Below are 25,572 nucleotides of genomic sequence, written 5' to 3'. Positions count from 1 at the left end.
AAGTAGTTCTATGGGCTGATCCCATAAAACCCATGAGGTCTGACAGCCTTCCTCCTCTCGTTTTTTCCCATCTCCTACTCCTGGCAGTTATCCTCCTGGGGGTGGCTGATTAATCTGTGGCTCCCACCCACACTCATTACCCAATAAGTCAAATGGTTGCTTGGCCATATCCTTAATGTTCCCAGTTTTTGCAATATGCATAGGCTGAAAAATTTCCAAATCATTAAGTTCTACTTCCTTTTTGCTTAACAATTCTGTCTTTAAGTCATTTCTTCTTGAATTTTACTATAAGCAGCCAGGTGGAGCCAAGCCACACCTTCAACCCTTTTTTTAGAAATCACTTAAGTTAAATATCCAATTTCATTGCCTACAATTTCTACCTTCCACAAAACACTAGAACTCAAACATAATGCAGCCACTTCTCTGCCGCTTTATAACCAGGACTGCCTTTCATCCAGTTTCCAGTAACATGTTCCTCATTTCTGTCTGAGACCTCATCAGAATGGCCTTTACTGTCCATATTTCTACCAACATACTGTTCATGACTACCGAGGGATTCTCTAAGCAGACTGAGGCTTTCTCTACAGTTCTCATCTTTCTTTCTGACCACTCACCAGAATTACTTTTTTTTTTTTTTTTTAAGTAGGCTCCATGCCTAGCGTAGAACCCACTGTGGGACTTGAACTCATGACCCTGAGATCAAGACCTGAGCTGAGGTCAAGAGTCAGAGGCTTAACTAACTGAGCCACCCAAAAACCCCTCACCAGTTACTTTTAAAGGTCTATTCATGGGGCTCCTGGCTGGCTCAGTGGGTAGAGCATGCAACTCTTGATCTTGGGGTTGTGAGTTGGAGCCCCATGTTGGGAGTAGAGATTATTTAAAAATAAAATACTGGGGTGCCTGGGAGCCTCAGTCAGTTAAAAGGCTTACTCTTGATTTTGGCTCAGGTCATGATCTCAGGGTCCTGAGATAGAGCCCCGAGTCGGGCTCCCTGCTTTCCCTCTCTCTCTGCCCCTCTCCTTGCTCGTGCACGTAAGCTCTCTCTCTCAAATAAATAAATCTTTAAAAAAATAAAATGTTATAAATGAATGAATGAATGAACAATGTCTATTCATGGACTTTTTCCAGCGTGAACTTTCAAACTCCATTCTCTACCCATTACCCAGTTCCAAAGCTACTTCTGCATTCTTAGGTATTTGTTACAGCAACACCTCCATTTCTTATTTTCCTATGTATGACTTATTTGGATTTATTGTATACATAATATATGTCCGTATGTAAAGATTTTATTTTAAAGATATTGTTTATTTGAGAGAGAGAGCAAGCACAAGCAGGGGAAGCGGTAGAGGGAGAGGGAGAAACAGGCTCCCCGCTGAGCAGGGAGCCTGATGTGGCACTTGATCCCAGGACCCTGGGATCATGACCTGAGCCGAAGGCAACCGACTGAGCCACCCAGGCACCCCAATATGTAGAGATTTATATGGATATTTATTATGAGGAATTGGCTCATGCACCTTGGAGGCTGAGAAGTCCCACAGTCCGCTGTCCACAAGCTGGAGACCCAGTCAGACCAGTGATATAATTGAGTCTGAGTCTGAAGACCTGAGAACCAGGAATGCCAGTGGTGTAAATATTGGCCAGAGGGCTGGAGAAGATAAGTTGAAATGGCCCAGCTCTATCAGTAAGGCAGGAAAAAAGGGACAAATTCCTCTTTCCTCTGCCTTTGGTTCCATTTGGGCCCTCAACTGATAGGATAAGGCCCACCCACATGGGGGGGAGTCCATGTGGACTAATTTAGTTTAATTAAATTAATTTAATTAACAATCATACCAAGTATATTTTCCAAGAAGGTCTGAACTGCATTTCAAGTTATATAGGGTCTAGCAAGAGAACATTCTGGAGTGAGATTCTGACAGTAAGAGCCTTTGTCTTTAGAAATGGAATTTCAATGACAGTTGACAAAAGCAGTTGTGGGTGAGCACCTTCTTAGACAAGACCACCTTACCTAGGGTCTTCTCCCTATCCCACAGACTGCCCTGCAGTGATGTGTTAAAAAGAAATGGTAATTCGGCTGGGGTCATGATCTCAGGATCCTGGGATTGAGCCCTGCCTTGGGCTCCCCACTCAGTGGGGAGTCTGCTTCTCCCTCACCCTCTGCCCCTCCCCCTGCTCGTGCTCACGCTCTCTCTTTCTCTCAATAAATAAAATCTTATAAGAATAAATGATAAAATGCAGAGGGTTGTTTGGGTGTTGGATCCTGGCTGAGTTCCTGGGCTTTCTCCCCGTAGGGTGGCTGCCCGGAGACTATCACGTGCTTTGCAAGCTCATGGCCAAGGAAGCTATTTCCCTGACAAGAGGAAAGATGGTAGAAGGAGCTGCCTTAAGAGCCTTGTATAAACTTGAATCTGAAAAATGTCTGGAACTTTTTACAGATTGGTCAGAAATTTGAGAAAACACACCCATTCTGGCAGTGTTTTAATTTTGTTTTTACTTGCCATTAGGCTGGGCAAGCAATTCTCTGTGGGGGCTTTAGCAAATACCATGGTCAAATTTTATCGAAACACCAATCAAAACAGAGGTTATTCAAAAAAGGCAAATCTATAGAGATAAAAAGTAGATTAGTATTTGCCTGGGCATGGGGTTGGGAAAACAGATTGACTACAAATAAGCCCTAGAGAGCTTTTTGGGGTTGGAAACATTCCAAGATCAGATTGTGGTGATAGCTGCATAAGTCTGTAAATGTACTAAAAATCATTCATTAAATTGTACACTTAAAACAGGTGAATTTTATAATATATAAATTATACTAAAAAGCTCCTAAACATACACACATGTATACACACACACACATTCACTCCAAAGATTCCAGAATGTCACAGAACTTAAGCAATTTTGTTTCTAAAACAGGAATGGAAGAAATTTTGACAGTCCAGAACAAGATACAGGCCTCCACATTGCCTATTATTTTGAAATGTCACTGAAAAAGATTCTCCTGCTTGGAATCCTATTTGTATTCATGAGGGAGAAAAAACCATGCTACAATGATGTATATTGTGTGCAAAAGGGGAAAGTTTATAAATGGGACCCAAGTCCAAGATTATTAATACCTGGAGCAAATGCTTCAAAACCCAAACACTGAGGATACTAATAATTTTCTTATCATTTGTGGTTCTTGTTAACTCTGGAGTGAAGTAATATAATCACATACTGCCGAAGATTTAAATATAATGGCAATTATTAATAATGCCATGTAGTACTATGTGTGTGCAATTTTCAGTTTTATTCAAGTTAATAAATCAATGAAATCATGTTTAAATTTGCTTGATTCTTGGGTAACTTGCTTTCTTCTCATTTTTCCACTCGATTTTTACTCTGCAGAATCTTCATGTTTCAGTAAATCTTCCAAGTCGAAACCATTGACTCAACATTTTCCCCTCTAAGAACAAGAATACTGAGAATGAATAGGACATTAGATTATGGAGCAAAATGTCTGGGTTTGTGATAGCCGTGTTTTTTGGCTCATCAATTTAATGCAGATGGTTTTGAAGACTGTAGTAAGTGTCTGTTCTTTTGTTCTAAATAGCAAAATGAAAAGGTTGAGTAATCAAAATTTATTATTGAAATTAGTGTAGTCTATCTCTTTGAATGCAGTAGTAGATTATTTTGAGACAAAACACTGCAGATTTGTTGGGGAAAATGAATACATTTTTGTGTATATAATATTCCCTACTGTTTTACTTTAAACTGGATGATTTTTGAGGAAACTTCCACAAAAATACTTTATAATTATATACCATGGTAGACATTCAAGACTCATTACAATTTTATACCATAGCATACATTCAACACTTAATTACATTTCCTTGCCATTTTGCATGCAAAGTATATTCCTGCCTCAGGGCCTTTGCACTTGCTATTCTCTCTGCCTGATGGATCATTCCCTAGATGGTCATGGCCCACTGCCGCATTTAAGTCCCTGCTCAGATATCACTTCCTCAGAGCAGCCTTCCCGGATTAGCCCATCTAAAAATAGCACACTGTCACTATCCCTTTAGCCTGCTTTTTCTTCATAGCACTCAACCACTGTCTGACCTTACATACTTGCCTTACCCACTAAAATGTAAGGTCCATGACGGCAGGGACCTCATCAGTATTGTTCATTGCTGTATCCCCAACAATGCTACATATTTGCTCAAGACATATTTGTTGAAATTAATTGAATAAATTGCAATTTGACTTTAAATATTTACCTCTTTTTTCCTCCCTAACCAGACAGTAAATTCATGGAAGGCAGCCAAAGACCCTGGTTGCTTATTTATCCTCTCTAAAGCAATTAGCTCAGTTCTGCATGGATGACAGACATTCAACCAAGATTTACTGAAAGAATGTTCGGAAACATGGATGTGTTTTGGGGCTAACTAGTCAGCATTCCCTCCAGGTGAACAAACAGTAACATCTTGCCTCTCAGCCCACATGTCACAAAGTTCTTTTATTTATATTAACCCATCTGATAATTTTGCCAATACTTTAGTAGTTTTTAAGGTTTGCTTAAATAAATGGGCTCTCAAATATAACAAATGCTAATTTCTGGTATGAACTATTACTAACTTTGAATACTTTTTTTTTGGCTTACATATCAGTGGCATTTAATGTGTTCTTGGACATCTGAAAAAAATATTTTTAAAGACTGAATAACGTTTAAAATAAATAAGTAAAAATAAAAAAGTCTATCTTGACACATAACATGTGCAGGGACAGATTTTTGGAAATGTCTTAACAAAGTCTTCAAAGGGATTGTTTCTAGATGATGGGACCTTGATAATGTTTACTTTTTCCCCAGCTTTCCAATTTTCTTAGACTTTTTTTTTAAAGATTTTATTTATTTATTTGACAGAGAGAGACACAGCCAGAGAGGGAACACAAGCAGGGGGAGTGGGAGAGGGAGAAGCAGGCTTCCCGCCAAGCAGGGAGCCTGATGCGGGGCTCAATCCCAGGACTCTGACCTGAGCTGAAGGCAGCCGCTTAACCGACTGAGCCACCCAGGCGCCCCCCCCCCCCCTTTTTTTTAAGTAGGCTCCGCACCCAGCACAGAGCGTGCACAAGCCGGGGGAGTGGGAGAGGGAGAAGCAGGATCCCCACTGAGCAGGGAGCCCGATGGGGGCAGAACCCTGGAATCTGCCATGTGACTTGCATTGGCCAATGGGATGTTAGCAAACATGATGCACACTGAGGCTTGAATTCCACTTTGTAGGATTAGACTTGTTACCTCTTGCCCTCCACTGTGGCCACATGAACATACGTGTTCATGATGGGTGGTGACAGACACTTGGAATAGAGCAGTCAATTCTCTCATCTCAGCTGAGATCTTTCTTAGATGGGTAACAGGTAGTCACCCTGTGACCCATCTAAGCGACATGTGAGCGAGCCCACCCAAGATCAGCTGAGCTTGGTCCAGATCAATTCAACCCTGCAGACTTGTTGGCTCAGTAAAGGCTTATTATTGTGTGCTACGGAGGTTTTATGGTTTTTAATTACACAGCATTATTGTGGCAGTAGATAATCAATATGGCCCCACCTATGTTTGATTTTTAAAATAAATTTGATGGAGTGCCTGGATGGCTCAGTTGGTTAAGCCTCTGCCTTCCGCTCAGGTCATGATGCCAGGGTCCTGGGATCAAGCTCAGCAGGGAGACTGCTTCTCCCTCTCCTGTTCCCTCTGCTTGTGCTCTCTCTGTCAAATAAATGAAAAATCTTTTTAAAAAAACCCAAAAAACAAATTTGAAGTCATCAAAATAAATCTGTTTCTTTCTTTTTTTTTTTTAAGATTTTATTTATTTATTTGACAGAGACACAGTGAGAGCAGGATCACAAGCAGGGGCAGAGGGAGAGGGAGAAACAGGCTTCCCGTGGAGCAGGGAGCCCGATGCGGGGCTCGATCCCAGGACCCTGGGATCATGACCTGAGCCGAAGGCAGACGCCAAACGACTGAGCCACCCAGGCGCCCCTTTTTTAAAGATTTTTTATTTTTAGGTAATCTCTACAGTCAACCTGGGACTGGGACTCAAAACCCTGAGATCAAGAGTGGGGCACCCCAAAATAAACCTGTTTCTATACAATGCTTTATTTTTGTATAATTTGTCAGTGTGAATATCCTTAAAAATACCACTACTCATTTTTCTGGCTTTGTAATTCTCAGTATAGAGCTAATTTCATTCTGAGAATACTCTTAATATTGACTTGTAGTAAATCAACAACAAATAGGATGAACTAAAATTCTATTTAGGGTTTTTTGGGGGTGTGCTTCCCTACTTATAGCCATGTTATTCTCTCAGCAAGAAAAACGGTAGAGCAATGCTTCGTTATTTGACCAGTATTTTTTCATCTTTGCCAAAACCCCCCAAACTTTCCAGGATATTGAGCTCCCAAAATAGAAGGCCAAAAGGGGGTATCAGGGACTCATTCTGGACTTTGGACCAACCTCAGAGGGCACAGAGGAAACGTGCTCACTTATTTTTCCTCCTTAATGATTTAAAATACTTAAAATTCCCTTTTCCTTGTCGTTTTTACCGCAGGGATTGGGAAGACATGCAAATAACCACTTTGGGGAAAATCTCTACTGATGCCAACGATATGGTCCTCATTTTAGGCTTAAAAGGTTTTGGGTTTTCTTAAAGTTAATTCTGCACCGAGGAGAGCTTTCCTTGGCTGCTGGTGCACCTGAGGGCAAGTGAGGATTCTTTGCACGCCGAGCAGCATGTGTGCCTGCCTCCGTGTCTGTGCATCTGTGCGCGTTTCTGTGCCGGCGCGCGCGCGCGCGCGTGTGTGTGTAAAGCGGGTTTAGGGTGTGTGAAGGTGGTTCTGAGCCCATGGCTTACACGCTCACCGAAGAAGCGCGTCCAGCCACGCGGACGGGCGCAGGTTTCCCCAGTCTGGGCTGGGGTGGGGGATGATCCGCCAGGGCTTGGGGCTCCAAACCCCCCGCGGGACGCAGCACCGTGGGTGCGGGGGGCGACGGGGGTGCCCGCATAGTCCGTGTCCATCCAGGATCCAGAGCACATGCTCGGGGGTGGGTTACGTTTTCTCCCCCTCCCTCCCCCGAGGCGGGCTTGGAGCGGAGATCTCGGGAGGGGTCGCGAGAGCGGAGGGGGTCCCCGAGGCCGCTGGGTGGGGGAGGGTACGATGTGGGGGCGGCGCCTCCGACCATCCGTTCGCTGCGGAGCCGGCCGGCGTCTGTCCGGCCTCGCCGGGTTTCAGGGACCGGGAACCCACACCGGGGGCGGCGCGCGCATCACGGGCGCCTAGACGCCCAGGTACATGCGGCCCCTTCTTCAAGTGGCACGGGGACGGTTGGGTACGGCGGTTGCGGCCCCCGCCGCGCCGCACCGCGGCCTCTGTGACGCACGGCGCAGCCGCCGAGGCTGACCGGGAGGCGCGGCGCGGCGGGGGCGGGGCGAGTGCGGGAGGGCGGGGCGGGGCGGGGCGGAGCTAGCGGGGCGGAGCCGGCGGAGGCCCCGCCCCGGGGCCGGAGGAGCGAGAACGCTACGGAGCAGGCGCGTCCCGCCGCCGCCGCCGCCGCCGCTGCCGCCCCCGCCGCCGCCGCCGCCGCCGCTGCCGCTGCTGCCGCTCGCCCTACTCCGGAGCCGCCGCCGCCGCCGCCATTTGCACGGGGACCCCAGTGACAGGGGCTCGGCGGAGGGGCGGAGGGAGGGGGGGAGGGCCCGCGGAGCCCCCGAGGGCGGGAGCGACGCCGCCGGCGCCGGCCGGGCTCCCTGCGCGACCGCGCCGCCCGCGGCGGGCCCCGAGCAGCAGCAGTAGCAGCAGCAGCAGCAGCAGCAGCAGCAGCAGCCGCAGCCGCCGAGGCCGGGCTTGCGCCTGAGGCGCGGCGGCGGCGGCGGCCCTGCGGGCGGCCGGGAGGGGCGGGGGCAGCGGCCGCCGCCGTTTGATGGATCCGAGGATCGCCTGGTTCCAGCCAGAGCAGCTCGGACCGTCCAACAGTCTGTGGATGCAGATTTGGGAGACGACCCAGGGGCTGAGGAACCTCTACTTCAACCACCACTGTCACAGCAGCGGCGGCGCGAGCGGCGGCGGCGGCGGCAGCAGCACGGCCACCGGCGGGAGCGGCAGCAGCACCGGCAGCCCCGGCGGCGCGGCCCCGGCCCCGGCCCCGGCCCCGGCCGGCATGTACCGCTCCGGGGAGCGCCTGCTGGGCGGCCACGCGCAGTCCGCGGAGCAGCGGGACTTCCTGCCCCTGGAGACGACCAACAACAACAACAACCACCACCAGCCGGCGGCCTGGGCCCGCCGGGCTGTCGCGGGCCCCTCGGCGTCCCCGTCCCCCTCCGCGTCCTCGTCCCCACACTCCGCCGCCGCCGTCCCCGCCGCGGAGCCCGCGGACCCGGCCTCGGGCAGCAGCAACAAGAGGAAGCGCGACAATAAGGCCAGCACCTACGGACTCAACTACAGCCTGCTGCAGCCCAGCGGAGGGCGGGCCGCGGGGGGCGGCCGGGCCGACGGCAGCGGGGGCGTGTACAGCGGGACCCCGTGGAAGCGGAGGAACTACAACCAGGGAGTCGTGGGGTGAGTGGTGGCCCTGCGGCCTGGTGGCCTGGCCCTTGCACACGCGCAGCCGGGCACACGCCCACAGAAGGTGGATTGGGGGGAGCCTGGGCGAGGCCACCCCCCTCGGCCTGCCTTCGTTGCCGCTTCTCCAGGGTCTGATGGCCATCCCTCCATCCCTCCGCATCCGCACCTTCCCCCACTCCTTCTTAGCGGTCCACACCTTTTCCCCCTCCGCCTCAGCCTTCCAGGCCTTTTCTGGACATCCCCTTAGCCATCCACATCCTCCCCTCACCTCCCTTAGTCATCCGCACTCTCCCCCTTAACAGTCCATACCTTTCCCGGCCCCCTTATCCATCTAGTCTTTCCTCCCATCCCCCCCTAGTCAAACACACCTTCCCCAGTCTCCCCCCTCCAGCCCCCCCCCCGTCTTGCTCCCCATCAGCACACCCAGAGATGAAGTCTATTAGCACAGGCAGATCATTGATTCCCTGAGAACATTCCTGTGTTACTGCCTTTTGATGGTACAGGACCTGGAGGTGCTTTCCTTGCCAAGAATAGAAACATCCAGAAAGCTCCTCCCCCTCCCCCAATCCCAAACAGGAATCATGTCAGCCCTGTAATGTTTTGCCGGCTGTTGACCCTTTTGCCCATCTTTTAATTTTTTATTTAAAATAAATTTCCGGTATTAGCGATGTCTTTTTCTGTGGGGATTGAGAAATAGGGTGACAGCTAAGTGTAGGCCGGGGGAGATGGTGAGCTCTTCTGAGGCCAATAGAACTTTCTAGGAGTTCAGGATCCTTGGCTTCAGCTTCTCACTGTAAAGTTGTCATCCTGGCAGATACAGCCAATGCTTTTCATTCTAGGGGGTAGCTTCATGCTAATGAGTGAATGTTGCACCATTAATGACTTTCTGTTTAAAGTTCAGCTGTTACAAAATGGAATCTTACCTGACCCCTGATGAACTATGTACATAAGCAGGGAATGTTCCTAGCTAGATATCCCTTCTAGAAGAGCCCCTGTCCTGGAATAGGTTACTGAGTCATTTTTTATTTTGTAAAATAAAAATCTGGGCCGTGTGTGTGTTTAGCTTGAGTGTGGAGAACGAGCTTTTAAATTGTTTTTCATTTTCCAGATCCTGTTTTCCATTGGGGGCTACAGTAGGCAAATGCAATACCATTAGTAATCCTTTGTGAAGCGTTTTCGTAGATTCACCCATTCAGATCTGCCCTGCTTTGGCAAGCACAGACAGTTCTGTGTACCTTTTTGGAGGTCTGGGTAAAATGAGTTGGTGGGTTCCATCTGCTTCTAGTGGGCTGGTGTCTGCTCTGTGCTACTATTACAACTCCCACCTTTTATGGAAAGTGCAGTCAAGCGTTTTGGGACTGGTGCTGGGTTACATGTCAAACCCGTCCTCACTTTTTCAGAGGGGAACCTTTTAGGGTTGAGTCCTCTGTTGCTAAGCTTCAAGGGCGCTCTCCATGGTCATCACGTTTTAATAAAAGGCTCACGGGTTCCATCCTGTTAGCATTTCCAAGACGAAGCCTAAACCTGTGGTTTAGCGACAAGCAAATTGATATTTAAAGGTTCTGGTAGTTTCATTTCACAGACATAAGCTCCAGTTAAGTAATCACTGTCAACTCAAACCTTGAGGTTCCCTAGTTTCGTTTTACTGAAGCTTCTGCTTATGTGTCTGGCAAAGATAGGTGACAAATCCAGAACAGTGGCTGCTTTTCTTTTTGACGGATTGGAAATTGTCTTCTCCTCTATTTGCTATTTATGTTAGGGATATTGTAAAAGGTTCACATTTGAACTTAGGCAGAGGCAGGATGTTCTTATTCCTGACTCAGGTATATTGCCCTCAAAGGGATTAAGGAGAGGAATTTCCATTTCCCGGAGTAGTTTTAGTGTTTAAAAACTGATTGTAAACCTGTTTTTAAAACTGTTTATCACTTTATGAGACTTTCAATTCTTCTGCCTTTTCCTTTAGAGGATGTCTATGTTATTAAGCAGTTCCTAACTGTTTTTGTAAGTGTCTGGGTTTAAAAATTCTTGTTTTGATTTGTGGATCCCTGCGTCTTGACTTCTACAAAAGTTTTGCTATTTTTAGTACAGGTATTTAAAAATCTGAATTCACAGTGCACCTCAATGTTATGCTGTTCTGGGATTAAATTTAGTAAAACTGTTACTAACATTCTGAGTTCTGGGGACTGACGTTTAGCTAATAGGTCAACAAACTGTAGTGGTTCCTGGCCTCTGAACCGACTTAAGTCCAGATAGAGGAGTAAAAGGCATATGAACAATGGACTGGAACTGTGGGACGGCTGTATACATACACTCTCTCTCATCTTCTTTGGTCTCTGTGTTCTCTGCCTTAGCCAAACTGGTTTACATACTCCCTGAACACTCCAGGATACAGTTCAAAATCCTGACTTCTCTGTCATCCAGGTGCTTCATTTTTGTGGTTCCTCCTTTGAACTCTTGAATTACTTGCTTCATGTTCTTGCTATAGTCTGCTTATGTTTATTTTTCCTTTTATGTATATGTTTTCACTAACCCACTAGGTCACTAGTTAGGATGGAAATTTCTTTTTTTATTTTAAGATTTTATTTATTTAGAGAGAGCGTGCACGAGCAGGGGGGAGGGGCAGAGGGAGAGAGAGAATCTCCAGCAGACTCCATGCTGAATGTGGGGCCCCATGCAGGGCTTAATCCCAGGACCTTGAGATCATGACCTGAGGCGAAATCAAGAGTTGGTTACCTAACCAGTTGAGCTACCCAGGGGCCTCTAAGATGGAAGTTTCATTCTTTCTTTCCTTTCTTTTTTTTTTTTTTTAGATTTATTTATTTATTTGCTTGAAAGAGAGAGCGTGCACGAGCAGGGGGGAGGGGCAAAGGGAGAGGGGGAGAGAGAGAATCTCAAGCAGACTCTATGCTGAGGACGGAGCCCAATGCAAGGCTCTATCTCATGACCCTGAGATCGTGACCTGAGCCAAAATCAAGAGTTGGATGCTTAACTGACTGAGCCACCCAGGTGCCTGGAAATTTCTTTTTTTTTTTTTTTTTTTTTTATTTGAGAGAGAGAGTGAGAGCACAAGAGGGGGGAATGGGAAAGGGAGAAGCAGACTCCCCGCCAAGCAGGGAGCCCGATGCGGGACTCGATCCCGGAACTCCAGGATCATGACCTGAACCGAAGGCAGTCGCTTAACCGACTGAGCCACCCAGGCACCCTGGAAATTTCTTAAATGTAGAGTAAGATATTTGGATTTCATCCTGAAGGCTTCATATTCTCTCTCAAAATTAAATCCAACTAGGGGTGCCTGGCTGGTTGAGTCAGTGGAGCATGTGACTCTTGATCTCAGGGTTGTGAGTTTGAGCCTCATTTTGGGCAGAGAGATTACTTAAAAATAAAATCTTAAAAAAAAAAATTAAAAATCCGCTCACCACTTCAGCCTTCTCCATGTACCCACAGACTCAGGGAGTTTGCTCGTGTTCCTTTTTTTCTTTTTAAAGTTGCTTTCACTATTCTATTTCTTGGAATTCATTCTCCTCCAAGGCTGGCTGTGGTGTAGGAAGCAGTCCACCTGCTCCTTCTGGTTGTCCATGAAAAGGAGCCATAAACCCTTTTCAGAGATTTAATTGTTGATTACCATAGAGAAAGAAGCGATGTCAAAAAAGTAGTGAACACAGTTACCTTATGGAGATTCAGAGTCCTTGGTCTTGAGCCCCCTGTGTCTAGAAACTTCTTGTGGAAGGTGCTTGGAGCTTGTCCAAGCTAATCAGAATAGATTTGTGTTGGCTGCATTGCCAGATCTGTAGATTTTTTTTTTTTTTCAAGGCTTGGATGACTTGTTCAGAATAATGTTTTGGAGCATGAATTTGACTGTGGGACATCGAGAAGACCCTGCTGGGAAACTTGAGTTTAAGGAATAATTTCTTGACCAGGGCCACTGGGGATGGGAACGGTAAAGAACGAATGAGTGTGAGCGCTGCTACAGGGTGAGGGTGGAGAGGATCCTGACTGCCTTCCTGGGTTAAATAATCACACAGTAGCTTTGAACCAGAGTGGGGAAACATTGCTGTTGTTATTATTGCAAATTAGGGGTGGCATTGTGGATTTGGAGTAAAACATAGGTGATGTTTAGGCGGAGCTGTCTAGCAGTGAGTTGAAATTTGGGGACCAAGGCGTAGTCAGCTTTGCTGCAGTGGGGCAGTGTCCTTCCTGACGTACGCGGTACTCTAGATCATGGTAAATCCAAGATGCTGACACTATTCTTCAGCACCAGCATTATGGCCTCTTTCTGCGAATTTCTGTGCGCTGTGATCAATAGGATTGCTGTTAATGCTGGGCTTCAAAGTAAGTGATCAGGCAGATTAACATGGCGTTGAATATGAAAGAATTGAGAGGTCTTGTTCCAAGTGCTTGCTCTAAGTATTCATTTCTGTGCATTTGCACGTGTAGCCCACAGTAATTCTTCGGTGAATAAAACCCTCAGGTCCTTGAAGTTTACTGCATTTGAGTACCGAAAGGTGATTTCAAGAAGACCTTCGGTTTCCTGCAGGGTAGATTCTACACTAACAGTGTAATTCATATTTGTGGATTTCCCCAAATCTAGTATACTGTGTTCAACTAAGGTACTTCCATGTCACAGCTCGTCTTCTGTCTAAAATCTATGACCCAGGGAGCCTGGGTGGCTCAGTTGGTTAAGCGACTGCCTTCGGCTCAGGTCATGATCCTGGAGTCCTGGGATCGAGTCCCACGTCGGGCTCCCTGCTCGGCGGGGAGTCTGCTTCTCCCTCTGACCCTCCCCCCTCTCATGTGCTCTCTCTCTCTCTCTCATTCTCTCTCTCAAATAAATAAATAAAATCTTTAAAAAAAAATAATTAAAAAATAAAATAAAATCTGTGACCCAAACACTGTCACTCTCCGAATCATTGGTACGTCAGGGTGTGGAGTCTTTTTCAAACCCCATTAAGTTTTTAGCTGTTGAAAGGCAAGAGGAACCAGGGAGTGGATAGAGCTTTTTGTAGTCTACCCTGGATTCACACAGAAGGTTTAGGATATTGTGGTAAAGGAAGGATAGGAAAGGGATACTAGAAGGAACCAAGGCGGTGTGTGTGGGGGGGTGTTATCACAGTGCTGGTCCTGGTGTGATAGATGGCCTTATAGCACAGCTTCTTCCATGAAACCCCTACCAATACATCCTAGTGTTAGGAGTCCAGAAGAGTCCATGGGAGGAAAATCCAGGGGCTCCCCTGCTGATATGGGCACTGGTCAGATGGTTGTAGTTAGATATTCTTTTTTTTTTTTTTTAAAGATTTTATTTATTTATTTGACAGAGAGAGACACAGCGAGAGAGGGAACACAAGCAGGAGGACTGGGAGCGGGAGAAGCAAGCTCCCCGCTGAGCAGGGAGCCCAATACGGGGCTCGATCCCAGGACCCCGGGATCATGACCTGAGCCGAAGGCAGACGCTCAACGACTGAGCCACCCAGGCACCCCGTAGTTAGATATTCTTATACCTGCTAAAGCTGAGAAAAATTTCAGCCACTTTTCTATGGAAGATAGAAAAGCAAGCTGTTGTATAATTTCACTCAGCTTTCTATTCTCCCTTCTGTTGAATCCGTTGGAGTAATATTTAGTGGAGGAAACTATTTCAGGATCACACCCACGGCACTAGAGACTCTGTATTAATCACTTACACACACATAGGTGTGGAGTAATGCCGAAGGGGGGCTCGAGGCCAAAGAGGATGCTTATTTGAAGTTTTAGGGTCCAGTTCCCAGCAGCTGGTCTGAGACTCTTCTGTCTTTCCTCTTTCCTACAGAGCTGACTGGACAGCTCAGAGCCTGCTTGAGGAATTCAGAAGACTGCCAGTAGAATGTTCTTTCTATCCTTCAGAATATTTGCTAGGGACTCAGCTGCTGCAGAATACTGTAAAAGCTTGCAATTCATTTTACCATTTTTAACCTGACGTGGAATTATTTTTTTTTCCTAAGGGAATATTGAAATTGAGGATGGCCTTGAGCTAGACTTTACATTAATTTGGATCCAAACAGCAGGCGATAGGTTTATTTTCATCTTACAAGTTTTATTTGATGATATAAGAGACTTTTGTGTATTAAGGGCCTTGGACCATATGGAGATTGAAGTTGAAGATTTTAGGAAGAAGCAATGTGGAGACATTTATGTTGTGCAATGGTTCCTTAGTCACTTGAGCAGTTTCAAGTCTGAAAAAAATCTTGCCATGTCCATAAGAGATTTCATGTAGTATCTGGTAACTAAACTCACGAATTCTACCTCCAGCCATGCTCTCTGCTGAAATAGTTTGAATAGTCTGCAGAAACCTGTGTTTTCAAATTAGTTGATTTATTAAAAGTGCTCAGTAAAGTCAAAGTGTTCGTGGTAGCCTTGTTACCATGTTCCAAATGCTATGTTAAATTTTTTCTATTTGTTATATTAGCCTTCTCATGCATAGCTCCATCTAATTTTTTTTCTTTTTCTTTTGAAATACAGAGTCACAGAAAATTGCAAAAAACAGTACAGAGAGATTCCATGTTCCCTTCACCTAGTTTCATGCAGTGGTAACATTTTATATAATATAGTTTAATATCAAACCCAGGAAACTGACATTGTTACAGTTCATAGCCTGATTTAGATTTCACCAGTTTTACATGGGTTCATTAATGCGTGTGTGTGTGTGTAGTTCTGTGCAATTTTATCATGTGTAGGTTTGTGTGACACCACCACAATCAAGATACAGAACTATAGCAGCACCTCAGAGCTCCCTCATGCTAACCCTTTATTTTCATGCACACGCACCGTCATCTCTAACCCTGAGCAACCACTAAGCTGTTCTCCATCTCTGTAATTTTGTTATTTTGAGGATGTTAGATAAATGGAATCACACAGTATGTTACTTTGGCTTTTTTCCTCTTACCATAATTCCTTTGAGATCTATCCAAATTGTTTCATGTATTAATAGTTCATTCCTTTTTAATGTTGAGTAGTATTCCAAAGTATGGATGTACCATAGTTTGTTTAATGATTCACCTGTTGAAGGACATACCAGAAGATTTTCCAGTTTTTGGCTATTACAAATAAAGTAGCTATAAACTTTCGCATACACATATTTATGTGAACATAAGGTTTAGTTTTGGGGCGTAAATGCCTAAAGGTGCTGGGTCATATGATAAGTACATATTTATTTCATTTATTTATTTTAGACAGAGAGAGAGAGCTGGGCAAGGGGCAAAGGGAGAGGGAGAGAGAATCCCAAGCAGACTGCCTGCCAAGCGTGGAGCCTGATCCAACAGCCCTGAGATCATGACCTGAGCTGAAATCAGAAGTCAGAGGCTCAACCGACTGAGCCACCCAGGTGCCCCAAGTACATATTTAGCTTTAAAAGAAACTGCTAAACTCTCTTTTAGAGTGGTTGTATCATATTACATTCCTATCAGCGATGTATGAAATCCCGTTTCTCTGCATGCTCACCAGCATTTAGTATTATCACTATTTTTTATTTTAGTTGTTCTAATATAGGTAGTGATGGTTCATTGTGCTTTTATCATATTAACCTCATTAATAGCCTCACCTAATTTTAACTTTAATTTTAATTTTATTCTTTTTTAAGATTTTATTTATTTATTAGAAAGAGAGAGAGAGTGGGAGTGGGGAAGGGGCAGAGGACGAAGGATAAAGAATCTCAAGCAGACTTGGTGCTGAACTTGCAGAGTCTGGCATGGGATTCAATCTCACGACCCTGAGATCACAATCTGAGCCGAAACCAAGAGTCGGAGGCTTAACCAACAGCCACACAGGCGCCCCAATCTATTTTTATTTTAAAAACTTCTTGGCAGTATTGAGAATGTTCTTAATTAAAAATTTCTAGGTAAAACCCATTTTAACTCTTTTCCTTTGTCTCTGAAGTACTTTGCAGTGTTTCCTTTACATGTTCCTTTTTCTTAGAAACTAGTATGAAGTAGAGGTTTATTTTCACTTTTTAAAAACATGTAAAAAGACAACTGCAGAGTTGATTTCAAAATTTAGAGTCCTGTCCTTTTGTATGTTATGAGTAAGCTTTATTTTCTGTCGGCTTGGCTATCTATTGGGGAGTAAACACTCATTAGTGGTGGTTTGTGTTGTTTGTGGTGAAGTTACAGTATTTTTAAAAAAAGATTGTATTTGAGAGAAAGAGCAAGCACGAGAATGTGTGTATGGGGTGGGGGGAAGGGCAAAAGGAGAAGGAGAGAGAATCTCAAGCAGACTCCCCGCCAGGCACAGAGCCTAACACAGGGCTCGATCTCACGACCCTAAGATAACAACCTGAGCCAAGACGAAGAGTCAAGATGCCTAACTGACTGTGCCACCCAGGTCACCCCCCCCCTTTTTTTTTTTTACTGTATTTTTATATTGGAACAACGCCTTCAGACTGTGCAGAGTAAATGCTTCACCTTCACACTTATCCTTGAGTACACCATGTTTCATCAGAACCAGTTTCTGGACTGAGAACTGGGATCTGGTCCTTCATGTTTCCCTTACTGTTTTGATTTTTGTCAAAATAATGTAACTTTCAGTACCATCAAGTGTTATAAATTTCTGCCGCAGCAGGAATAAGAATCCATTAGGATCGTGGTTGTAGAGGTTTAAAAGTTAACTTCCAATAATTCGGACTTAATGAAGTGTTAGGAGTCTGATGAGGTTTGGAATTTTGATGTCTTTATTCCTTGAAGTTAGTTATTCAACCTTTCTTTCTGGGTATGAAGTGTTAATACCACTGTCCTTTAGAATACTTGTTTTTAAAATCAACAGATTGTTTAAATACTACTAATTAATACTGATTGTCAAGAAACTGAAAAAAAACAGCTAAACCAAAGAAGTAAAAAAAATAGCCCCCATTATACTACTTCCAGGATATAACTACTGTTAACCTTTCAGTTTATATATACATATATTTCCTTTTTTCTTTTTATCAATATGGATTCCTACTGTGAGTATACTTAAAAAAATTTTTTCCAATGTAAAGAATTAAACAAAAATCTGGAGGCCAGAAGTTAGAACTGGTTTTATCCTAAGATTGTTTTCTTTGGAGGAAGGGCATTAGAATATTGTGGGCATACTTTTTTTTTTAAGATTTTATTTATTTATTTATTTGAGAGAGAGCGCATGTGTGAGCAGGGTGGGAGTGGGGGCAGAAAGAGAGAGAGAATCTCAGGTGGACTCTGCGCTGAGCATGCAGCTGGACAAGGGGCTTGATCCCACAGCCCAGAGATCATGACCCGAGCAGAAATCAAGAGTCGGATGCTTAACTGACCGAGCCACCCAGGCGCCCCATGGGCATACTTTTTTGACGGAAAAAAATTAATAGAACAAATATCTTTTATATAAAATATATTTCTAAGGCAGTGTTTATTTATTTATCTATTTATTTATTTCTGATAGCACATGCATATGCAAGCATGTGAGCCGGGGGTAGGGGCAGAGGGAGAGGGAGAGAGAGAATCTTAAGCTGGGTGTGGAGCTTGATCTCACAACCCGGAGGCTGAAATCGAGAGTTGGACGCTCAGTTGACTGAGCCACCCAGTTGCCCCTCTAAGGCAATTTTTAATACCTCATTACCTTTAGTAGGACTCTTTGTACCTGCTGTGTGTGGGCATGGTATTCCGTTGATTTAATGCACCTTCATTTATTTCAGTAATCCCCAGTTGGAATTTACTTTGTTTCTAATTTTTTGTTTTTTATAAAAAACATGTTTTTAGAGGAGCCTTTGCTCCAGACAGGATTATTTTTTTTATTTTTCTACTTATTGTTACTGAGATGTAATTCACATGCCATCATATTCACCCTTTTAAAGTATACAGTTCAGGGGTTTTAGAATATTACAGGAGTGTGTAACTGTCACCACCACCTAATTCCAGAATATTTTCTTTTTTTAATTAATTATTTTTTATTTAATTTTTTAAAGAAGATTTTATTTATTTATTTGACAGCGAGAGAGGGAACACAAGTGGAGGGGGCGGGAGAGGGAGAAGCAGACTCCCCACCAAGCAGGGAGCCCGACACGGGGTTCGATCCCAGGACCCTGAGATCACAACCTGAGCCGAAGGCAGACACTTAACAGACTGAGCCTCCCAGGGGCCCCTAATTCCAGAACATTTTCATCACTCTAGAAAGAAACCCTGTACCCATTGTCACTCCCCACTCTACCCTTCACCTTCGGCCCCTGGCAAACTCATATAGACCTTCTCTCTCTATGGATTTACTATTCTGAATATTTCATAAGAATGGAATCATATAATATGTGGCTTTTTGCTTATCCACTTACCAGTTGATGGACAGTTGGGTGGTTTCCACTTTTTGGCTATTATAAATAATAATGCTGCTATGAACGTTCATGTACAAGTTTGTATGTGGACATATGTTTCTATTTCTCTTGGGTAAATACCTAGGAGTGTAATTGCTGGATCGTATAAAGCAGCTGTAACATTTTCCATTCCCACCAGCAGTGTATGATGTTCCTAGTTTCTCCATATTTTTTTTTTTTAAGATTTTATTTATTTATTTGATAGAGAGAGACATAGCGAGAGCAGGAACACAAGCAGGGGGAGTGCGAGAGGGAGAAGCAGGCTTCTCGCAGAGCAGGGAGCCCGATGTGGGACTCGATCCCAGGACTCTGGGATCATGACCTGAGCTGAAGGCAGATTCTTAACGACTGAGCCACCCAGGCGCCCTCTCCATATTTTTGTCAACCTTTTTCATTATCTTTTTGATTATAGCCATCCTATTGGGTGTGAAGTAGTATCTCTCTCCTTGGAGTTTTGATTTGCATTTCTTAGAAACTAATGATGAACATCTTTGCATGTGCTTATAGGCCATTTTTTTTTTTTTAAAGATTTTATTTATTTGAGAGAGAGAATGAGAGAGAGCACATGACAGGGGGGAGGGTCAGAGGGAGAAGCAGACTCCCTGCTCAGTAGGGAGCCTGATGTGGGACTCGATCCCTGGACTCCAGGATCATGACCTGAGCCGAAGGCAGTCGCTTAACCAACTGAGCCACCCAGGCGCCCTAGGCCATTTTTTAATTGGGTTGTCTTTTTGTTGAGTTGAAGAGTTCTTTATATGTTCTAGATACTAGACTCTTTTTAGATAGATGATTTGCAGGTACTTCTTCCTTTCTGTGGATTGTCTTTTTACTTTCTTTATAGTGTTCTTTGAAGTATAAAGGTTTTTTTTTTTTTTCTGTTTTATAAATTCCAATATGTGCATTATTTTTTTCTGTTGCTTGTGCTTTAGATGTCATATCCAAGAAACCACTGCCTAATTCAAGATCATGAAAATTAAGCCATGTTCCTTCTAAGAGTCTTACAGTTTTAGCTCTTAAATTTAGGTATTTTATTTTATTTTTATTTTTTTAAGTAATTTCTCCACCTAACATGGGGCTCAAATTCATGACCCTGAGATGAAGAGTTACCTACTGATTGAGCCAGCCAGGTGCTCCTACATTTGGATTTTAGATCCTTTTTTTTTTTTTTTTTTTAACGCAGGGCTTGAAATCATGTCCCTGAGGTCAAGACCTGAGCTAAGATCAAGAGTTGGATGCTTAACCGACTGAGCCACCCAGGTGCCCCAGGTCTTTGATCCATTTTGAGTTCATTTTTGTATATGTGTAAGGTAGAGGTCTAGCTTCATTCTTTTGCCTGTGGATATCCAGTTGTCTCAGCACCACTTGTTAAAGACTGTTCTTTCTCCAAGAATCGTCTTGGCACGTAAAGTTTTAGACTAGAGGGTATTTGTATCTTGTAAGGCTTTTGCCACTCTTACCTATGGAAAGATTGGGCCAGTTTACCCTTACATCAGCAGTGTGCAAAAATCCCAGTTTCCCCTAAACCCTCACCAGTGCTAAATATTATATTTAAAACCGATACAAAAGAATTTTTTGCTGGCTTTATAGGTGAAAAATAGTATATTACTGATATAATTTGCACATACTTTCACATTAATTGGCTTTTTTTTTTTTTTTTGAATTGCTTATTTCCTTTGCCTAGCTTTTTTTTTCTTTTCTTGCCTTTTTTTTTTTGGTCCACTGAGGCATTTTATTTGTGCGTTATGTATTACATCCCTAGAAAAAGAATCCCAGGATTTTCCCTCCTCTGTGTTTTCGTCTTGCTTCTTCGTGTCCATGATACCAGCTGAGGTTGTCAGTACAATGAAACCAAACTGGTAGGAGGGGAGCAGATTATTCTGCCATTTTTCTAGATCTTTGAGTTGTACATCAAATCTGGGGCTGATCACTCCGCTCTTGTTTAACCTGCCTGTGAGGTTCACAACAATTTTCCCAGCTCTGTGACCATCAGTGATTTAAAAGTCGCCAATGTAAACATGCTTCATCATCACAGAAACCGGAAGATGACTTTGGAGCATGGTCTAATAAGAACCTGGCATTTGCTTCTTTTTTCAGCGTTGTTCATGCTCTTGAGAGCATCTGCCAGGACATTCATGCTCACCATTATGGCGACACGGAAAGATGGCAGAAAGAGCATTGCCTAGCTTTCTTTTGCTGTCTTATTAATTTGTAAGAGGCTCTTGGTCTGTCCTATTACAAATATTTATAATTTTGGGGCGCCTGGGTGGCTCTGTTGATTAATTGTCTGCCTTTGGTTCAGGTCATGATCCCAGGATCCTGGGATTGAGCCCTGCATTGGGCTCCCTGCTCATTGAGGAGCCTGTTTCTCCCTCTCCCTCTGCCCCTTCCCCCTGCTCGTGCTCACGCTCTCTCTCAAATAAGTAAAATTTAAAAAACCCCACGGGGATGCCTAGCTGGCTCAGTGGGTTAAGCGTCTGCCTTCGGCTCAGGTCATGATCCCAGGGTGCTGGGATCAAGTCCCACGTCAGGCTCCTTGCTTGACAGAGAGCCTGCTTCTCCTTCTGCCTGCCGCTCCCCCACTTGTGTATTTTTCTCTCTCTCTCTCTCTCCCCCTCTCTTTGGCAAATAAAGTCTTAAAAAAACAAAACAAAACCCACAAATATTTATAATTTTTAATTCTAATTTTATGATATTTAAATAGTTTTATTAGGGTATAATTTATAATTATAGTATTCACCCATTTTAATTGTACAGTTTGGTGACTGGGTAAATATATACAGTTGTGTAACTGTAACAGTCAAGATCTAGGAAGAGATACAGAACATTTCCAACACTCAGAAAGTACCATCGTGCCCTTATAGTCAATCCCCTTACCTCTTCTCTTGCTTTAAGCGACCACTTGCCTTTTCTAGGGTTTCATATAAATGAAATGATATATACCCTGTAGTCTTTTGTACCTGATTTCTTTCTCTTACCATGATGTTTTGGAGATTCATCCATATTGTTGTGTGTAATATTGGTGTTACTTTTTAATGTCAGTAGTATTCCTTTGTCTGGATCTATCACAATGTGTTCATCCATTCTTCATGACCAATAGAATTTGTAAATGTGTCCTCTGCTTTTGATATTAGTATTACTTGTTGGTTTTGCCACTCATCCCTGCACAGGCCAGACTGATCCATACATATTTTGGTTGGATAATCAACTGTTATGTGCAAACTACTGTGCTAGACTTTTTGTGGGAAGTGATGACAGTAAAACATGTTCCTTGCCTCTTGGAAAATTATGGTCTGGTTGGATAGTGCATAAGGTGGAGAGGTTGCTTTTGACTAATGAGGTAAGGGCAAACTTTGGGTGGAGATTTTTGCTAATGTTTTGAAAGATCGGTTAGGTTGTGGAGGGTTAGAAAAGAAAAACTGATTGTACTAGTTTCAAATGATAAGCTCTAAAGGGACAAGTTGGATATATAGTATTTAGCATATTTAAGGTAGATAGTGAACAGACAGGATCTGCTGTGACGGTAGACCTCAACTAAAGGAGGTCTGAAATTATTCCAGTTAATTTTGTAAAACCTATTTATTGTGGAAAATTACAAACAATATGGAAATGGAGAGAATAGGATAATGAACCTCCATGTACTCATCATGTAGCTTCAACAGTGATCAATCCTGGCCAAACTTACCTCACCAGCGCACCTTATATTCATTCCTACCCCCCATTATTTTGAAGCAAATTACAGATGTCGCATCATTTTGTATAAATGTTTCTGTATATGTCTCTAGATAAGGACTTAAAAAGAAACCATAATCACAATACTGTAATTACACCTAAAATTAACATTAATTCCTTAGTTGCATCAAATATCCAGTGTTCGTATTTCCCCAGATATGCCATAATTATTTTTTAATGGTTTGCTAAAATCAGAATCCGTATGAGGTTTTGCATTGCCATTGGTTGAAATGCCCTTTAAATCTTTTAATCTACAGCTTTGTCTGCCATCTGTTTTCCCCTCATAAATTTATTTGTTGAAGAAATTGAGTTGTTTTTCCTGTAGACTTTTCTGCTGAGTTTTGCTGATTGCATTCCCTTGGTATCAATTTAATATGTTCCTTTGTCCCCCTGTATTTTCTATAAGTGTGTAATTAGAACTAGAGGCTTGATTATGAGTTTTGTTTTTTTTCCCCAAGAATACATCATAGAAGGGTGCCTGGGTGGCTCAGTCGGTTAAGTGTCTGCCTTCAGCTTAGGTCATGATCCCGGGGTCCTGGGATCGAGCCCCGAGTCGGGCTCCCTGCTCATCAGGAAGTCTACTTCTTCTCCCTCTGTGCTCTCTCTCTCTCTCAAATAAATAAATAAAATCTTAAAAAAAAAAAAAAAGAATACCTCATAGATGGTGATCTGTACTTTTCCCAGAAGACACATAATGTCCGAGCGTCTTTCTTTTTGTGATATTAGTAGCCATTAGTGATCATGGCCTATATTTATTAGTTCATCGCTAGGGTTGTAAACTTGTAATAGTCTTATTCTCTCGAACCTCTATCAGTTGTCAGCTGCAACACTCGTGAAGGGAGAAACATTTCCTCCTCAGCTCTTTGGTTGTCCTAAGGGCGCAGTTCTCACAGGGCACATGGGGTACGAGTGAGAAGGGGGATATAACTTCTGACTGGCTCTGTGAACGAGCAGAAGCAGGGGGGGCTGCATCAAAGAGCGGAGGTGGGCTGTGGGCTGACTAGCGCAGGATGCGTGGAAAAGGCAGTTGCTCCCGCCTGCAGTGAGCTACGCTGGGCCTTTGATGGGTGGCTGGGACTGCCCAGGGAGGCCTTCGTCTCTGGCCATCCCTGCGCTTTGCTCTCCGCTTGTGTTAGCTGCAGAAGACCGTGGTGGATCTAGTGGCCTGTGAGCCTCCGCCTGGGAGACAAGAGTTCTCACGGCCTTGACGCAACAACCAGGAGTAACACATTTATTTGTCCTTGGAATTAAACTTGGATTGTATTTCGTCCTCTTGTTCTAACGTGCTTTAACCTTGGTGCGAATCGTTCCCGCCCTCAGGCTAATGTGATCTGTGCAGCATTATAGAAAGGATTCCTTCCGGTACTAAATCGAGTGATTCCCCCCCCCCAATCAAATATTTATTTTATTTTATTTAAAAAAAAATTTTTTTTTTTTTTTAAAGATTTTATTTATTTGACAGAGAGATAGCGAGAGCAGGAACACAAGCAGGGGGAGTGGGAAAGGGAGAAGCAGGCCTCCCACGGAGCAGGGAGCCCGATGTGGGACTCGATCCCAGGACCCCAGGATCATGACCTGAGCCGAAGGCAGATGCTTAACGACTGAGCCACCCAGGCGCCCCAAATATTTATTTTAAAAGCCACTATTTACATATAAAAACCACATAGCGGGGCGCCTGGGTGGCTCAGTCGTTAAGCATCTGCCTTCGGCTCAGGTCACGATTCCAGGGTCCTGGGATCGAGCCCCCATCGGGCTCCGTGCTCGGCAGGAAGCCTGCTTCTCCCTCTCCCACTCCCCCTGCTTGTGTTCCCTCTTTCGCTGTGTCTCTCTCTGTCAAATAAATAAATAAAAATTAAAAAAAAAAAACCAAACCACATAGCAAGCATGGTGGCAGCTGTGTAAAGAAGAGGGTTTGGCCTCAGGTAAAAGAGGGCTCCAGGGTGATGCCTCCAGGTCATAGTTTGGCTTCAGCTTCCTTAGGAGTTGGGGGTCGCCCCTTCTGGGAAAGTCAGTAGTAGGGAAGGGCATCTGAGGCCGGGCAGCATAGAGGCAGTCAAGGACTCTTCTGAGGTGGCTGTTCTTCTGTCTTTCCTCCACCACGGTGTGTGTGTGCGCGTGCATGCGTGCGCACGTGTGTGTGTGTGTATTAGTAGAATTTTTTTTTTTGAGCAGTTTTGTATTTCCAGAATAATTGAGCAGAAAGTGCAGAGTTCTCATATACTCCCTCACTCCCCTACTCCCATCCCATTTCTCCTATAATTAACATCTTGCATTTGTTATGATTGATGAGCCAGATATCGATGCATTACAGTTAAAGTCCATAGTTTACGTTGGGGTTCAGACTTTGTTTTTTACATCTCGTAGGTTTTGGCAAATGTTTAATGACGTGTCTTTATCATCATAGCATCGTACAGAACAGTTTCACTGCCCTAAAAGTCTTCTGTGCTTCCCCTATCCATCCTTCCCTCTGCCTGAGGCCCTCGCAATCACTTTTTTTTTTTCTTAAAGATTTTATTTATTTATTTGACAAAGAGAGACAGAGTGAAGAAGGGACACAAGCAGGGGGAGTGGGAGAGGGAGAAGCAGGCTTCCCGCCGAGCAGGGAGCCCGATGCGGGGCTCCATCCCAGGACCCTGGGATCACGACCTGAGCTGAAGGCAGACGCTTAACAGCTGAGCCACCCAGGCGCCCCAATCACTGATCTTTTTACTGTCTTCTTAGTTTTACGTTTTCCAGAATGTCATGTAAATGTGTCTACTTTCACTGATACGAATTTAGGCTTCCGCCATATCTTTTCCTGGCTTGATAGCTCTTTTTTTTTTACTTTTTATTTTTTTATTGCTGAATAATACTTCATTGTATGGTGGTTAACACTATCCAATGACCTATTGAAAGACAGCTTGGTTGTTCCAAGTTTTGGCAGT

At 44.1% G+C, this 25,572-nt stretch overlaps 1 protein-coding gene and 1 pseudogene across 4 annotated transcripts in view; one reads left to right on the top strand and one right to left on the bottom strand.

Annotated features, from left to right (window-relative positions):
• Positions 1–7,711: 7,711 nt before the first annotated feature.
• TENT4B (terminal nucleotidyltransferase 4B) overlaps positions 7,712–25,572 on the top strand; it is a 75,393-nt gene continuing 57,532 nt past the window's right edge. For 2 of the 4 annotated variants that reach the window (XM_064581663.1, XM_064581662.1), the window contains exon 1: positions 7,712–8,577. In XM_064581663.1, the coding sequence (XP_064437733.1) occupies positions 7,943–8,577 (635 nt within the window). In that variant the 5' untranslated portion in view covers positions 7,712–7,942. The remainder of the gene's footprint in view (positions 8,578–25,572) is intronic. The other 2 variants (XM_045870024.3, XM_045870011.3) reach the window with 1 other exon arrangement.
• LOC123840332 (small ribosomal subunit protein uS8-like) lies at positions 20,675–21,062 on the bottom strand (annotated as a pseudogene).

The sequence above is a fragment of the Mirounga angustirostris genome, unplaced genomic scaffold (assembly GCF_029215605.1).
Source record: "Mirounga angustirostris isolate CCGP_5_RB_7025 unplaced genomic scaffold, mMirAng1.0.hap1 SCAF_16, whole genome shotgun sequence".
Classification (NCBI taxonomy): Eukaryota; Metazoa; Chordata; class Mammalia; order Carnivora; family Phocidae; genus Mirounga; species Mirounga angustirostris.
Note: the sequence above shows the minus strand (reverse complement) of the source record. Positions and strands in the feature narration are given on the sequence as shown.